The 19,342-nt window shown below is 36.9% G+C and overlaps 1 protein-coding gene across 2 annotated transcripts in view; it reads right to left on the bottom strand.

The window, feature by feature from the left end:
* The window catches only part of cdkal1 (CDK5 regulatory subunit associated protein 1-like 1), a 491,748-nt gene that overhangs the window by 57,374 nt on the left and 415,032 nt on the right, over nt 1-19,342 (bottom strand). For both annotated transcript variants that reach the window (XM_048183562.1, XM_048183561.1), the window contains exon 12: nt 14,099-14,161. In XM_048183562.1, coding sequence (XP_048039519.1) covers nt 14,099-14,161 — 63 coding nt within the window. The remainder of the gene's footprint in view (nt 1-14,098; nt 14,162-19,342) is intronic.

Raw genomic sequence — 19,342 nt, 5'->3', positions numbered from 1 at the left:
CCATGTGGGATTATACCAAATGAAATACACGTGTGCCAATGTCTTAAATGTGTATGAGAAAACAGACACATTTAAACACACAGTATGGGATGCTGAAATAAGGTACACTGCTGAGGCCACTGGGAAACAGAGCGCTGCTGTTACTTGTGATGTAGTGAGATCAGAAGAAGAGTTCATCCTGAAGAACATTCTGGAAATGAAGTTAGCATCGCGCACGCGCGCACACGCACACGCACACGCACACGCACACGCACACACACACACACACACACACACACACACACACAAAGCCCTTCTATAAAAACATATGTATGTGTTATTTTGCCACAGCTTACATACTAAAGAACTGTGCTTGACTTAAAATGTTCACTATTAACTGACATGTTTGACCTCTTTGAGGTTATAGTGCAGATATGCAAATCATCATCTAACTGACAGACGTCTATCATCTCTCTGCACATGCATCCCTGTTGGATATTTACACATATAGACAGTGACAATATGGCATGATTTACAGCATTAAAAGGATGTTGTCCCAAACCTGTATCACTGTCTTCTGTGGAACATAACACAGGATAGTTTGGAGAACATTTTAAATCCATTGACTTTCATTGTATAGGCAAAACAAAAACAATTATTCGAAACATCTTTTATGTTCTACAGAAGAAAGTCATGCAGTTTTAGAATCACATGAGGGCAAGTAAATGATGAAATTATGTTGTAGGCTGAACTAATGACTTAATTTGACCTGTTCAACGCAAACTACTGTCAAGGACCCCGTCCATCCACAGCGCACAGAAACCAGCATCAGTCTCAAAACAGAACAATGAGTGAATGTTTGACCCTTAAGTGTGAGATTTGGCCGGAGTGCCAGCCGAGAGCTGAGCACACACATCAAAGATGTGTTCACTGTTATCTCCAGGGCTCAACACACACTGAACATCATCAGGTGTCCGCCTGCAGCTCACATGCTCACAATATGAGGAGTGGATCGATGGAGAGACCCAACAATCCCCTCCTTTCATGTGCTCAGAAATCACTCTTAAAGGAACAGACTCACACAAACCCAGGCCTCACTTTTACTGGATACACAACCTGGAATTCTCAACTTTAACACAGAGAATAACAAGAAACATTATCAGTAGTCATCTGTTAGCAATTGTATCGAAAAGGCTTCATATAAACACCTCAGTCGATTCGATTGAGCTCAATTCCAATGAAAATTCAATATGATACATTGTGCACGTGTCCAGTGCCGTAAAGCTTATTAGAGCGCTTTTATAATAAGATCTCTGTTAACATATGTTTTACTTCATTGATAACATTTAATGTTTATTTATGTCTTACAAACTGGTGATGGAGGAGACTGAATATTTTTTTGCCAAAACCTCTTTTGACATAATTGTTAGCTTTCATTTTAGATAAGTCATTAAGGCAAAAATGAGTAATTAAATACTCACGGTAGTTCCAGTGACATTTTGTAGTGAACACGATGAACGTTCAACAACATTAATAACGATATAAAATAAACAAACAAAACGAAAGTAAAGAGACGGCAGTCCCTCACGGGAGACTGCCGCACACACAAACATAATAAAAACATAACGCAAAATAGTCCAGGCCTGGTCCTCTCCTTCACTGTCGTTGCTCCTCCCTTTATGCTTCCCTTTATGCTTCCAGAGGTGACGCTCCTTAGCAATCACGTAGGGCTGGGCGATATGATCAAAATCTTATATATCACGATAACAATATACATCACAACATAGTTATTTTTGCTTTAAATAAGATTTTTATATAAAAATTTTCCATATCATTGAAATTTCATAATTATCACCAATTTCAATATAATTAAAAAAATTAATACTAGCCTAAAAAATTCTCAAGCTTACTGAAGACAAATAAACTGTGACAAAGAAAGAGCAAAGAAAACAAACTACAATAGAACATAGACAGACGAAATAGACCTACATGAAAAAACTTCAAGCACTAGAAATCAAGCACAAGTAATCAAAGGTATAAAAAACAATGCATAGTCTTACTGTGTAAATTAAATATACATTTATTCTTATTAAAGTTACAAAAGCAAGCAGTGAAAGATTTTCTCTCTTTTTTGTTGTTTGATTAGCATTAATAATGACAGCAGGTAAATCACGCGTTCTATGAGCAGTGGCAAATAGTTGGGAACATTTGGTATATTGTAAGAACTCAAGTGAACAAAATATATAACACTGGTCTAGTGGTTTTTGGATATTTTACTGCAAAAATATTACATATTGCACCTTTAATACACTTTAACATCGAGCACGTCTCTAATTCACGATCGCCTTCTGAAAGGCAGGTTTCATGCACTTTTGCATTGTGCCAGTCAGCAGCACGAGTGCTGCACCGAGTTCCTTTTCAGGATATATTCCGCTTATAACTCTTTTAACATAAAGCACGTCCCACTCTTTATATTCTCATTCATGCATTTCATCACTTAAGAGTAAATAGTGCAATATATTTACACACTACGATATATATGATATAGCAAAATCTCTAACGAGACATTTTATTTTGTGGTAACGATATATATTGTCATATTGCACAGCCCTACAATCACGTCACCAGCCTCGTGCCGTTCTCTTACAGCTTTTGCCCTACCCAGCTTGTCACATATACAAATAGAGCATTCAGAATCTGAATCATATTGGATTCATTTGAATTTTCAAAAATGAGTGCATGTAAACAAAACTAGTGTGCCATTCAGTCATGATTCTGCAGTCAAATTCATAGACAATATCTGACAGACTTTCAGGACAGTGAAGGACAGTTGTGTGCTGAAGTGAGCAGCACTGCAGTACAGGACACCTGCTGCCTGATATTCATGTAGAAATTATGTTTATTTTCAGACAAAAGCAGCCGCTGTGTCATGTGTTTCCTTAGATCGTGTCAATAGAAACAAATTTCAAAGACAACTTGTACAAGTGGCTACATAATAAAATCTTACTCAACATTTGCAAATCTGAACAAAAGTGCATGATAAATGCTACTGTACTGATGTCCTCCTGGACAGCCGTGGGACGAAACACACAATGAAGTATTAAAATCACAGGCTGTTATTAAGTCATAGCTCAACAAAGCCATAATCCAGCTCTGAAAGCGTCTGTGCTGTTTGAGCAGATGATTATGCCGTTGTGTAAGTGGACTAGTTTCAGGGGGCTTTAACATGAAAGGCTTGTTAAACGTGGCTCCAGATGTGTTTGCCCACCCAGAAACTCAACATGCAAAGCAAGAGATAAAGCAGATGAGAATACTTAGTCATATTAGTCACATTAATACAACAAATACAAAACTACACAAACCACACCAACAAACGCTCACTGTGACTCGTCCGCCATGGCCACGGACGCATCTGAGTGTCTGAAAAACTTCATTCACTTTAAAACTGACTGTATGCATGGTGATGTGATGGTGTTCATTAACCAGTTACCAAGAGATATTCTATACTGGCATATGAAATAAGAAACACTTTAGAACTTAGTATAAATTTAGTTAGAAACCCTTCTACATGTAAAAGTATTTGACATCCTGTATTGGAACAGAAGCTCTACTCCTAAACCTAGTGTTGTCTAACACCACAATTTATCACAATCACTTTTTTGAATTCTTCACAAAAAAGGCAATCCCACAATGCAGTGCAACAAGTGCAGTTAAAAAAAAAAAAAAACATCAAAGGGAAAAATGTCACCTAAAAACAACATTATTTCAATCAATATTGAAATGTATCCATAAAACAGATTAGAAAAGGGCACCCATACCCTGTGTGTGCGTTTAATGTTTCTGTCGTCCACGTGCAGTTGACAGCTGGTATTATAAGACAGATGGTAGACAGCAACACAACTCACTAGTTTGAGGGACTGAACTAGTGACTCTAACTACAAGAGATCTGATACTGATGTCTCATAGGTAGTACATTACTAAACTAACCACAGATTGTTGTGACATGTCTGCTTAAAGCTTTGAAGAGTTCTCTCAGTGAGACGATGAGTCACGCAAACCACGAGCGAGCCGCTCAACAGCTGTTCAGGATGTTTCTCCACGTAACACCTGCTGAAGAGTTTACAGGACTGTTGTGAAGACAACAATGTGGAGTGAAGATGGATTCAATGAACTGAAGCTCATGACAGTAGCTTCACCTGCTCATTAACATCAGCTATACAGACATGAGACACTGAGATCATGGACACATTGATCATGCTCCCTCATCAAACTAACAGCTCTAAACTCAGAAATCAACCTACCAACCCACTGACAGTGAACATTCTGGGATACAAGAAAGCATTTTAACATCAAAACACTAAATTTCAAAATCAAAACATTAAATTTCTTTTATTGTATTCATCATTGGTCAACCCCATCATGCAGTTACTTGTCAAGAAAAGTTCAGAATTTAGAAATATCACTGGATCAAAGTAGGGGTGTTCTCGACTACGGATTTACATAGTCGAATCCGATTCGAATCAGATTGCCTATATTCGACTGATAGTCGAATCATAACGGGGGTGGGGGTGGACTTTGAGTGTGCACGGACTTTGAAAGGTTCGCGCGCTGAACTGTGCACGAGATGGAGCGGGACACGGAAAATGAAGTAAGGCCTGACTGTAGTCTACCCGCGGCTTAAGACAACTTTTATTTTCTTTCACACACAGCACAGAGAAACATCTTTCTGATAAACCGACCAAACTGCCTGTCAAGTGATAGATGAAACTGACAATGATTTTATCTTTTTTAAACAAATGAAAGGCAATGTGGATAAACATTCACAGCCACGATGTGCAGAACACTCTCAAAGATATAGAAGAAAACGAATAAAAACATTTTGGATCAATAAACTTTAAATAATAACTGCAGAAAGGCCACACTGCAAATAGATATACATTTCATATGTCAGCAAATTTTACATCGGCTAAATTGTCTGTGCGCGCAAGCTTTAACTCTTTAACTCTCTCTCTCTCTCTCTCTCTCTCTCTCTCTCTCTATATATATATATATATATATGTATATTTTTTATCAAACATTAATTTACAGAATTGAATTAGAACAGAATATACCGTTCTAATAAATGAAAATAGCCTATTTAAAAAAAATGAAATATGATCAAGTCAAACTGCAAAATGCCTGAAGTGCAGGGGAACCTAGGCCTATATTCAAAACACAAGCCAGAAATAGTTAAATTAGGTAACCCAGAGTGATCAATAAATAAATTAAAATTAAATATATTATTAAAATAACGAAAGCTAGAATTGTCAACTCGTCTTTTTAACTGCAGAGACAATAAACGCTAAACTGGAGTGGCAGTCTTTTTAACTAAACATCAACAGAATCCAAAAATCAAATTACAAGCGGCTGCAATAGTTTGAAATCACTTGTAGCTACCCTACCTGATTGAGAGAGAAAAATCCAGTCTTTCACGCGATCTGCCTGTGTCCGTTTGAGTCTTTTCAAATAGCGCGCTATAGTCAGCTCGTTGGCCGGCAGAAGCGAGCCGCAGTGTTTGTTGTTGTTGAGTTCTAGGACATGAGCTGTTGGCACAACTTGCATCATACGTTTTTTTGATCATCTTTTACCATTTCAAAGTGCATCCATCCAATTGTACACTTTATCCCAGACATTGTTGAAGATTTAATCCCTGCAGTAAAGATGCTCATCTGCCGGTCACGGATCATAGAAGTGAAACTTAAATGGTCACAGGTTGGATTTATTCACTCACATTAAAAATATTTATTAAAAGCTTCTTTCTTTTCACATTTTTATTTATAGTGTTAACATAATAGGCTGTATATTAACCTATTGGGAAAGAACCGGTATGTCTATGTAAAATCAGATATTGAGCGCCCCCATATCTCGTCTCATAACACCCCTGCGACGATTCGCCTGTGAGATTGGTAGTCGAATCAGGCTCCTCCTATCGAAGATTGGAGTATAGAGTAGAGAAGATAGAGTATTTGTTTAAAGTCCCCCTGTAGTCAATTTTATCCCTTAAAACATCTTTGATAACCAAACTTATATATTTAAATGTTTTTTTTCCTGTGGAAAAAAGAAAAATCTTAATGCCTTAAAATAGCTTTAATGTAACTCTACACCCTTGCCTCATTTAATATACACGGATCTAAGAATATGATAATTAGCCCTGCCCCCACTCACTCGCACAAGCTCAGACGAGATCCACTCGGTCAACTTACTGAGGTAAATGCTGCGCAATGGTATCACTTTTTACAACACCGGACACGTAACGGTAATTAATATGATTAGCGTTTTGCTTGACTGTGTTATCAAACAGCTAATAATGTGTTGCTAATGTTACACAAACCATGTTCACATTTATGAGTCAGACTGCTGCCTTCTAACAATCAGTATCCTTAGAAACGCTTTGAACAACTCAGCACTTCAGCAGAGAAAAGCATATAGTTCATCATAACATCGTAATTTGCATCATACATTCTCCATATTGCTAAATCTACCCGATTTTTCATATCAACAGAAAAATATACCGGGATAACCTTCTTTTGAGACTCCCTTGCGCGGTCAGTTAATGATATGCTAAAGTCTGCCGGCACATTGACGTGATTGGTTACAAGGTCATTTGTGACGTCAGAAACACCAGCATTTTCAAACCGCCGGTTTGAGACTGTCTTTGTTTTACTGCAGTTTTAAAGAGAAAATGCTCAGCAATGGTGTTGACTTTAAAAACATGGTGTTGGCATTAAAAACTTGATTTTCATCACAGGGGGACTTTAAGTATTGTGTTGGCAATCAGCACTGTGATTACCACGACTGATAAAATCTCTATGAACAGGTTCACACTGCAGTTATGTGCGTGACAATCGCATGCAATTGTCACGCACATTTCATAAGTAAAGCCTTTACTGACGAAATGCGCATGAAAATCGCATGCGATATATCGCCCAGCCCTACTTCTGAGCATTTCATCTCATTCTGTTCAAAAACATTGTGCTACAGAATCTATTCTTGAATAATAGACAAACGCATTTATACACAAAACACGTTATGTGAATGAAACCAGACAGAACAACTAGTTAGACTCTTTTGGACACTGAGGTGCTATAAAATCACACAAACAGACATGTGTCGTCAATCACTTACAAATGTTGATCCGTTTCTCTCTCCACTGTCGTTTCTTGGGGAAACACACACATTACGCTCCAGAGAGAAAACAACAGATTAAAGAGCAGGAATAAAACACATCTTTCAACATGTCAACATTTGTTCACTAACAAATGCTGGACGATAAATAGGCACTTTGAATCCAGAAAACATCATTGTCTTCCGACGGGTAGCCTAACCCAATATGCCAACAACTTCATCTATGGCCCAGAGCACAACTCTGCATTAGTTTGCAGTCGGGTGACAGGATTCTTGTCATTAATCTGCAGCAGAAGGTGGATGGACTGATCAGGAGTTAAGGCAAGAACACACAGGACATTCAAGCAGCAAAAATATCATTCAGGTTTCACACAAATGATTGTAAAGCTCAGACATCAATCACTTATCCTATCCTGGTTCAAACCTTCACGACTTCCTTCAGAACAATGTTCACAATGCTCTTTTCCACACATTAGGGATTTTCACATTGCACTCAACCCTGGGTTATCGTCATTCTAAATCACACTTTTAACCATGGGTAAAGGAACTAGGGACGTGCAACGATTAATCGCGATTAATCGTTTGCAAAATAAAAGTCTGTGTTTAAGAACATTAACCCAGGGTTTAGGAATGTACAGTGTTAAACATCAGCTTATGAATACCCAGGATTAACTGTTAACCCCAGGTAAATTATAAGCAATGTGAAACGTGAAACAAATTCAGTGTAAATCACCATCAGCTAATGTGGATGTCCAGCAAAATGTCTCAGTTTAGGGTATGGAACAACATCAGGGTGACTAAATGATGACAGAAAATACTTGCATGTCTAGATTGAGTTTGAGTCAGTTCAAGACTAATTCTGGAAATATTTCAGTCTCCCCCTTGAGAAAATAAGCTGTATAAAACAAGAACACAAATTGATTAATAAAGTCTTTGCACTCATTCATGTAAATCTAACAAGTCATTAATTGCACAAATTAATTACTAAATTAATTCAACACTCAACATTTCTGATTTGAAAGCACAGATTACAGATCCAATTAAAAAGTCTTAAAAATAATGCCAGCTGTAACTGTGTGGAGTTTAATTAAAATGTAAACCTCCACATGAGCACATGGCGAGACTGAATCAAGGTGCGTCTGCTGAACGGACAGGAGCAGCTTGGTGTTCATAGTTTCTGATGGTTTTGTGCACATCAGCAGGTGTCCAAATCAAACTACAATCTACAACTAATCAAGAGAGAGCTGCAAATCAAGCATGAATTATAAGGTTCCCACCTGCCTCAGAAATAATGACGTAAGACAAACAGAGCAGGTCTGATGCTCTTATGGTGTTGCAGGTCCCATACAACACCACAAGACATGCACATTATTTATCATGCTAGATTAGTAGCTGAAGTCTAAAGAAGCGAATAAATGGATATTTGGCCATAGAGATAATCAATGTAGGCTGACAGTGCCTATTTGACTGATTAACTACAATTAAACTAGAGCTGTCAAAAATAATGTGTTATTTTCTTTGATATATATTTTTTCTCAGTTTAAACGCAATTAACGCAACATCCATTTTTTCAGAGGATGTTTGTCAGGTCTTAAAGTGACAGCAGCCTAAAATACCTGCTGCAGTCTATGTCATTAATGTTAATCAAAGAACAAAAGGCAAAGAAAAACAAAATCACTCATTGCTCTTGACTGAATAACTTTTGTAGCCTTAATAAAGATTAATCTATATTTACTTCATACAGTGAAGACTGTTCATTGTTTTTATATTTGATTACTTTATTTGATTTATGTATATTTCTGACTTGAATACTGCTGTTATACATACCTGAAAATCTTAAAGCACTGTTATTCCATCTTTGTTCTGTTTATTTGTGCTATTGTCTTATTTGTTTACTTGTTCTTATTTTATTACTGACTCTTAACTTTAAAAATGCTAGTAGCATTTTGTTGTAGTATAAAAACTTGAAGTCAAGAATTGTGAAATTCACTAGTGTGTAAAATGTTGGTGTCAAACATATTAATTAAAATACTAGGGTCAAAAACAACAAACAACCAAATAAATGTGACATTTATAATAATGGGTTTATGTGAAGATTGTTTTAAGTTTATATTTTTAAAAGAATATTGAATTCTAAAAAATATGGCTTTTAATTATACTATAATGCTGAATGTCTATAATTACTAATTTCATTCCCAGAAATTGAGAAAAAGAAAAATCCATTTAATAGAGACATCAGTAGCAGTATTGGTATTGGTGTTTCTGACCCTCAATCATGGTGCTTAGTAAAAAGATGGCATTAAACAAATATTTAAAATATACAAACAAATTTAAAATTAGCTATCACACTAATTAGTTAATTAGTTATGATTGACAGCACTAATTTAAACAAATCTGCTGCAGTGTCCGAGTAGCACAATATGGCTCCGAGAAGCACAATAGACATATGGCTTTGATTTTCTGATTATTTTGTAAAATATATTTTGTATAAAATAAAATTCTTTACATTAAATTTAAACTTCTATAATATTTCTATGCTTTCATTTTCTAAGGGCTTTCAATTTTGTAACAATCTGCTGAGTCTTCTTAAAAAATAAAACAAAAAACAACAACAACAAACGTAGGTCTGTTTTCCAAAGCATTCGTGAATTACAACCATTTCAGTTCAGATCTATGCTCAAAAAGAAGGGTGACAGGTTAAAGAACAAAAGAACACCACATTAATTACAGCAAAAACAGAAAGCAAAGGAGAAGCTTATGATGGACAGACAGACACACGTCAAGCTCATGTATTTTTGTGTTTCTTTCTTTCAGAGGAGCCGATGACCAGCATTGACTGAGCAAACTGTGAGCTGGAGTTTTAACTGTGCTAAACAAGTTGAGACTCAGACTGCACTGACACCAGACATCTGTGTGTGTTTCCCAGAGCTTATCTTCTCTTTATTGTGGTGAAGCACAAAGACGATGCCGACTGCTTCTGCAGTAGGGCTCTAGACTTGCAGTGTGTCTCGGGCTGAGCACAGTGCCCGTCTGCATTGTACGGCTGCTCAATAGTCTTTTCACTGTGATTGATGGGCCTTGTTCACTGCCATCTGGCTGCAGATAGATCACATAAATCACTGTCCCGAAACGCAGGACTCCTGCGTTCATTATGCATCTGTACACAATATCAGCTTCTTTAGTGGCCATTCACTGTGGCCAGACTGACGCAAGCTGCATGAACGAACCCTGAACTTAAAGATACACACACACACACACACACGTTTAACTTAACTATATAAATGGGATCATTGCATAGACTTCTATTGTTTTTTTTTTATATACAGCTAGTTACAAATACTATAGACTAACCTTTACTCACACACTAACCATAAGAAATTAAAATTAAAACAACAACAACAAAACATTTAAATTTAATTTCTGTATCGTTACCCAGACTGCTTTACACACCAACCTCAAAACACGCGTCTCAATCTCACACGCTCTCAGAGCGTCAGACACTGTCTGCACTTACCCTACACCAAACCTAACTGATTGGTACGCATAGAAACAAAAAACAAATAACTAGGAACAAATTTCAAGATTTGTGAAAATGACTACGCATTTTATTTGTATATATGAAGATGTAAGTCTCTGACCTAAAGTACTCATTTTTAACCTTCTGCTTCATATGTATACAAAACTGCAGCAATAAAGAAAACTAATGGTTTTCCATGAAAATGAAACAGGATACATGTTGATTCACATTATTTATTCATGAGGCTTGACGTGAGGTGCAGATGCAGGAACCGTTTCCCCTGATACCAGCTACCTGAACACAAAACAGAAAATAAATCCCCACATTAAAAAAAAAAAAAAAAAACACACACACACATACACACACACAAATTGTTGAAATTTAGCACAAGTGAGGTACATAAAGGAAGATGACATTAAAATTTTCAGCAACAAAAGGGAGGGTCATTTCTATCTCCCAAAACGCCCTCCTCCTCCCTCTGTACGCCTGTAATTACGCCTTTTTGAGCGGAGCGAGGCTAGTGTAATTACTTTATTCAGAGAACAGGATATTAGCATAGCTAAGAGAGCAATTTATTCAGCGTGGCAGGAGACACGTCTGTGTGTTATTGTGGAGATGAGTTATCCAGCCACCAACAAATGCTGAGATCCCAGCCTAAACCTTACATGCAGTCATAACTGTTCTCTTTCCACACATCCATCTGTCAGTCCCTTCATCTGAGTTGCTGTGATTGGATCTACCAATCCGCCTACCTGGGCGTATTCAAGCCCACTGCTAAGCATTCTGGGATTGTCTTTATTTATTTTGTGAAAATGATTTACAAACATTTTTACACAAATTATGTTGTAATCCTGCCTGAGGCTGCCTGTAATGAAGTGTTTTCTGCAGTAAGTAAAGCAGTGAGATAGCAAGTCAGTGACATGAGACGCGCATGATGCATGAAGAAAATAAATCTAAATTAAGGTAAATATCACTAATCAGAATATTTGTGTCATCAAGCTATAATTTTGTGAGATCATGCAAAAAGTTAGAAAATATCAATTGTGTGTATTTAGCATCAGCCATTTCCATGAACAGCCATCATTCAATTTAAATAAACTATAGTGAGAGTGTGAAAGGTGTATTTTTAAAAGCTCCCAGCCTAAGAAACATTAACACATTTACACATAAATAGATACATGTATCAATGAATCCGTGTGTGGCTGACAGCTTGCACATGCACACATTTTGGTTTTATGAGGACTCTTCATAGACTTTTATACTGTACAAACTTTATATTCTGTCCCATAAACCTAACCTGACATCTAAACCAATGTCAAAACAGCAATCAAGAACTTAACCGATACCCTCGGAAAAAACACATGCACCATTTTCAATGTCAACAATCAGAATAAGCCAATTCAAATGCATAAAGTGCCCAATATAAGTGATCGGAATAAGCAACATAATTAGCAGGTATTTCACACTAGTTCATGCACACACCATGACAAACGGTGTCATTCATTGATACATATTGTACGATAATCCGACAACAAAAATTAACAACAATAATGTGCTTAACTTTGTGTTGCACTTTAACTTTAGACAGAACTACAGCAAATCTTTAGTGAAGTACATTGTAGTACAAAATACATAACTTTGCACAGTCAAAACTAATCAAGTCCAGCAGCTTTCAAGGATATGTCTGGACAGTTTAAAAGACGTACTGATGCAGGACAGGATCGTTTAGTCCTATATTCACGTTTGATTTTGAATAAATTATTCAACTGTGCTCTGATTTAAGAGTGTGTGTTTGGTAACATCATAATGACTGATTGTATGCATTACATGCACATTTCGGTTTTGTTTGTTAACCAATCAGCCTATGCAATTTAGATGTTTAAAAACCACCAAACTGACCTCAAACCAGCCCAAATTTTGTGCACCCACTAAAACCAATTTTTACCCGCACAATCAAATTTAAAACTTCCCAATCTAGCAACACTGGACCCTTACATGATATGGATATCCCTTCTTTGTTTATATCTGACCTACACCTACTGTACATACATTCACACACATGGGCACATGTCAATTAGGAGCTCAGCTTCAGATCACATGATAATGGTACTCTGAAATGAACTGAAATCAGCTTCAAATAATGATTTCATGTGGATCTGTGTTTTCTGAATTAAGAGCTCAGGTAAACGGTGTGCCCTTTGACCTTCTGGTGAAACGCACAAAAATAATTGTGATATTCCTTATCTTTTTCTAATTATACTCATTCAGAGAGAGAGAGAGAGAGAGAGAGAGAGAGAGATGAAAACAGATGCATAAGTAAATCTAGCAGATCTTGTCTCAGTAAGACACAATTTGACAGTTGCTTTCAGCATCTAAAAATGTGTCAACAAGTGCCTGGGCCAGAAAACAGAAATTTAGTAACCCGAGAAGTGTGACGTTACATGAAGATGTCGACCATTTATCATTGTCATGTGCATTACAGATGGACACCACTGACAGTGAAGGATTCACAGTCTCTTCTGTAAAACCAAAGTACATGTTCATCCTATCTAATTGTATAGTGACTCATCAATATCTTCCTTTGGCGAGATATCTTCACTTTATATGGTGTATCTAATTATCTAAGCTTGAGTGCTATGTGAAGAAGGTTGAAGGACAGTAGACTTATCTAGGAAGAAATAACTGTTTTAGAGATGCAGTGATTTATACTGTATCAATACTACATACAGTACTACATACTATTACTATAGTGTATTAATACTATACTTATTGTCACTCAGCACTGGTCTGATTAAGCTGGAAGCTAAAAAAAAAAAAAGTATACTTTTTATCAACATTCATTATTGATTTTTGGCCATAAAACATATATTAGTATCTGACAAAATGTTTATACCATTGCTAGCTGCTTAATGCATCACCTCCATGTATAAAACACAGATCAACATCCACTGAAGCAGGGAGCTGGCAATCTCAATAACATTCATACAAGCTGAAAGCATGAAATATTAAAAACATCTCTCTTAGCGGCACTGCAGTGCTTTTTTGTTAATAAAGAGCTTCTCTGACCGTTTTCTCAGGCGGATTAAATGCTATAATCAGTGCAGATGTGATTAGTTACAGTAATGCAGTATCAGAAATGTGACAAGAGCATTCAGAGCCACTGGACTGATGCTGGATTTTATGTCTTTCTGTGATAGAGCCACAAGAGCTCTGCTGACTTTAACTTTAATGATGTCATTAAAATAGCACTGGAGGGTCAACACAGCTTCCTGTTCCTGTTCAACATCACTCTGCTATTCCTCATCCTCTTTCTAAATCTTAGCTTTTGTTGAATAATAAACAATAACTATCTCTGGAATAAAATGCACACACATTTAAAAACAACAACAACAACAACTATATATTTTAATATTTTTTTAAAACACAGCTTTCTCTTACCTTGTGGTCATAAGGGTTGTAAGAGTGGAAGAGAGCAGAGAGATCTTTGGTTCTTTGTTTTTTCTGTGAAAGTAGAAAAACAACACCACAATCTTAATTAAAGGAAGAACTTTATAAAAAAAAAAAAAAAAAAAATCATCTGAAGGCAAACTCAAATGACATGAAGACATCAGACAGTGGAATGAAGAAAGCAAACACTTAAAGGGAAGAAACCTCTCAAGACCTCAGTTTCTCCCAGAAGTGCCAATAAAAGCCTATACGTCCTTAATTTGTAATGAAATGCAAATGCTGAGCATTTAGGAGATGTATGATGGCTTTTAATGCAGTCACAAGATAAAGAAAGGCTAATTATGAGCAATTATGCAGCATCTAGTTGAAGAGAAGTCATGTTTTACAGCCAGTGGGGACGTGAAAAGAACTTATCTACAATATAGACATCACATATATGATTCATGAGTAATTTCGCATCACAAAGTTGAAGAAAAATGGTCTAATTTATAGTCTACAATGGCATGAGCAATTAAAAAAAAATAATAAAATAAATAAAAATAGAAAATGATGTCACCATTCAAAACTACAGTAGACTGATGACAGTTAAACTAAACTCAGAATGTATTTTAAATGTTTTAAATGTCTTCAATTTAGGTTGGTTGATTATTTTAATCACATTGTTTTTTGCGGTCCTTGTAGCTACACAAGCTATAAATTGGTATAGAATGTCACATTTATTAAGTATTTCATGTCAACTATACATTTATCTGCTTTTTTTCACACTAGGTTTTGACTTGATTGATGTAAAACCAGGTATGAACATTATAACTCAAACTGTCAATCAATTACATTAAATCTAAATTTAAACATTTTCGCTGTGGTTTGTGATGTCTGTTGAAGCAGGTGCTGGTGAGTCTCAAAAACAGGTGAGTATTTTTTATCGGTACTTCAAGAATGTTATAGAATTTATGTACAAATCAGTGAGGCATGATTACATTGACATTCATTGACAGTTTTAAATGACATGTTTTATAATGAACAACCTAAACTAATGCATTGAATTGACAATTCCAATAACAACAACAACAAACTATGGTAAAGTTGGAATAGCATTAAATACTTTTGGAATATGGCAGAAAAAGAGTGTCCTGTTGGAAATGATAAAAATAACCACTGGTTTGATCTGCATCTGTCTAGTCTGACTGACACCAATCATCATAAAAAACGAAACAGTCACCGACATTGTTACACGTCAAGAACAACTTGCGGCGTCTTCAGTTCACTGTCAGATGCACATTACTGAAATCCCTCTCCAGAAGCAGTAACATCTGATATAATGAATCAGTGATGCATGGAGAACACGGTAAATGAGCTCAGACCACCTAAACCACTCAACTGACATACCACAATCACATGGAGAACTGGGCTGTAGACTCTGGAGTACAAGAGTGAATTCACACTGCCTAATGATGCCTGTTGTCCCGTGACAACATCTCTCTCTCTCTCTCTCTCTGAGCAGAAGTTGAGTGAATGGATTTATATGGATTTTTGGTTTATTTAAGAGTTTTGTTTATCGTTAGTGGTATAGTTTAAGTGGTTTAGGTTTTGGTGGCGGTGACAACCTGTGTTACCGGGAGTCATGCTGGTTTGCGGAGTTGGAAGTGTGCGGCTGGAAATGCTCACACGCCGACATGCTTTTAAACTTTGTCCGATTATAGATTGTTCTGTAGAGGATTGCGCTTTGGCAGTCGGAAGGGATTGTTGGATACGACGGCGTTAAATCCACGTCTAGAATGAACAATGGAGTTGTGATTTTTGTGGATAGCTTTGATAAAGATGCAACAATTGTTGAACAAGGCGTAATAATCAGAGATGTCTTTTGTAGTGATTTTTACTTTGTCCATCCAAGGACGCAAAGTAAAATAGGGATTGGTACTCACGTCACCGCTGACGTTGTGATTTTTGGTTCAAACGTCTTAAGGTGTGGTTATGAGTACATCAGATGACCACATCTCCCTTTTTTCTAGTTCAGGGCACCAGTCAAGGTCTTTTACCTTGGTAGTATGAGAACACTCTCAACAGGGGCTTTTCATTCATTTAGAATTAATGTGAAGTGGTCAGCTGATTTATCTGAAAGATTGGTGAGATTGCTAACTTGTAGAACCTCTTCTGTATTATCAGCACAAGGAAGACATAAGTGTAATAAAAATAAATTTTATTAACAAAAAGATAAACAAGAATAACTAACACAACTACTAAATGAATACCATGAACAATAATGGAATAAAGTGCATAAGATACATAGAATACAAGTGATTAAGTTGAGTGTGGCTTTGGAAGAGTTACGTTATCTTATGGAAAGATAAACTGTTTCTTTGAAAATAATAAGGTGGAGAACCTTATTATGCATTATGCAATAAAAGATTATTTGTTATTAAGTAACATCAGCTGTATTACATCTAATGGGAATTAGGAAATTATATACTGATAATATACAACAATGCCAAGTTCTCTGGAAAGAGGTTTGGTTAAGTGATATTTACGTTCCACGTGGTTGAGTCTGATGATGGTGACGTCCTCCACTAGTTGTGCTGGGTGACAATGCAGTGGGGAGAGGAGCCAGAATCTGTTTCAACAGTCTTGAACACGAAGCTCTGTGGGATGCTGATCTCCTGGAGCACCAAAGGGTCCTAAAATCTGGAACACGCAGGTGAGGCCCTGGCGTATGTGCAGAAGGTCCTTAACAATCTGGAACACGCAGACGAAAGTACCTTGGATTGAAGGTTTGCTCTCCTGAGCTTAACCTTGTTGCAGATGTCGTTACTGTCTCGCTGGACGGAAACTCTGAACGTAGTGTTTGTTAATGTCTCTTTCCTCACAAGCTGGAGGCTTAGAACGTGGTCGTCTCTGTTGCTGCCTCACAAGCTGTAGACTCAGATCATGGGATCTGTTGTTGTCTCTCTCCTTACAGAGTTGAGACCCAGAACAGTGTTGTATCTGTTAATGTCTCAGCTTCGCAAGCTGTGACTCAGAACGGTATATCTGTTATGTCTTCTCCCTTCGAAGGGCAGACTCAGAACAAGGAGTGTCTGTTGAAAGGGTACCTTTATCCCTTTCTGATGAGGAGGAGATTGCATTTTGGCGCTTCTCAATTCGAGTGCTGTGATTGGCTGCTGGCATCAGAGGGGACACACACTGGGTGGCCCACCCTTCTCTCCCCTGTGGAACTCATTTGCATAAAGCACAAAGTTGGAAGTCTTTACAGTGTCTTTAAAGTTTACCAATGCATTTCTCACTTTCCAAACCACCACCAGAATACCTTTGGCAATATTCTAAATAAATAGAGACTAAACAGGATGGAAAAAGATTGAACTGTCATTCAATTGTACATTAACAGCTGTATTTGTATCAGATGTTGCACTACAAATAGCTGTCACTGAGAATACTTATTTCTGTGAATAAGTATGAAATGGATGTGTAGTTTGCAACAATTCTAAGGTTTTCAAACATAGTTTTGAATGGATTTGGATGGATCTTTGTGATCTCTCTTTGTTTCACCCATTGCTGCTAAGGTCCTGAGGAATTTTTATGGCAGTCTCTGGCCAACCTAGTCTCTAGATGGGTGAAGGGCAGAAACTCCATGTGGATCAATGAGAAGACCTGTCCTTCTCAGGCTTGGTACAAGAGGTCTTCTTCTTGCCCTATAAGGGGTGTCTGGATGTTGTCCTTACATCTTTATCTGATGGCGTTGGACAGTTTGTTTGTGTTAGTCCACCAAGACCCAATCAAAATGTAGCAAACCTTTGTCTGCTGTTACAGACAGAGAGGGGCCCGGCCATAAACTGGGCCCTGGAATGTGCTGTTCACTACACTTTGTTCAAGCGGTGCCGCTTGTTAATCCGGCAAAAAAGATAATCTTGTCGCAAGTCCCTCTGTTCATTAGTAATGAAATGTTAAAGAGGGAACCTTTGCGACACGGACAGCTAATGTCATCAAATAGATCGATTTCTCTCGGCTGTAAATCTCCTCAATTGAGACATGTTGTTTCATTTAGAAGGCAAGTTTTTATGATTGAATGAATCAGATGGAATCAAACCAAAACAATCACACAAAGTTCAGAGGCTAGATTCAGTTGTTCAAGAGAACTCTGTTGAGAACAGTCAACACTATGACATTGACATCAGAAAGAAGTGGAGGAAGTAGGAGGTTCTCTGGATGAAGAAAGTTAGATGATTGTGGATGACAACTCTAATGATAGGAAAATAAAAATTAGAGATGTTTATCAACTCCCTGATAAAATGAAAAATATTCCTCTGCATGATTGTTCTCAGACTTTTGATAGTGATGTTGAGGTGGACTCTGATGCTGATTCTTTAGCTTCTTCACAGTCCTTGCCCCTGAAAAATAGTGGCTACTCTATGTTGAGTATTAAGAAGTTTCTTAAGAGTACTAAAGGAACCAGGAATGTGAAAATTGAGAGTGTGTTTCCTGATCTACAACTCTTCATTGATTCAGTTAAGAATTTTCAAAAAAGTTCTGAAAGCGCAGGGGAGAAAGTTTTCACTGATCAAGAGATTTGTTTAAAGAAACTTGTTTTGAAAGTTAAAAGAGAATTAGAAGATGGTTAATATGTTTAATAAATCTTTTAATTTGTTTTTCTTTTGTTTTCTTTTGTTTTATGAGTGAGTTAAAAATGGGCAGTCTGAATTTAAATGGAGCTAGAGATGAAAGAAAAAGAGCTTCATGTTTCAGACTGTGCTCCCTTAAAAAATTGGACATTATCTTTGTACAAGAGACTCATAGTACTGCTGATAACAAAGTTGACTGGAAGAGAGAGTGGGAGGGTGACGTTTTTTAAGTCACAAAACAAGTAATAGTTGTGGAGTGGGTGTTCATTTTTCCAAAAGTTTATCACTGTAGATGCTCCAGCTGTTGGTTTAGAGAGATTGACTTTTTTGGAGGCTGTAAATGATGTTATTAGAGATTGTAATGATAAAGAATTTTTATTTATAGGTAGAGACTGGAATTGCACAGAGAATAGACTTAATAGAAATCATGTAGAGCCTCATCCTGCCACTCGCACTCATCTGATTCAATTGTTAGAGACCCATGAGTTATATGATGTGTGGAGAGGGTTACATGGTAATCAAAGTCAGTATAACTGGACTCAATGTAAAAACAATTTATTGTCCATGGCCAGACTTGATCATTTTTATTGTTTTAAATATCATTTTAATGTTGTTAAAAACTGCT

This window comes from Megalobrama amblycephala, linkage group LG3, assembly GCF_018812025.1.
Source record: "Megalobrama amblycephala isolate DHTTF-2021 linkage group LG3, ASM1881202v1, whole genome shotgun sequence".
Taxonomy (NCBI): Eukaryota; Metazoa; Chordata; class Actinopteri; order Cypriniformes; family Xenocyprididae; genus Megalobrama; species Megalobrama amblycephala.
Note: the sequence above shows the minus strand (reverse complement) of the source record. Positions and strands in the feature narration are given on the sequence as shown.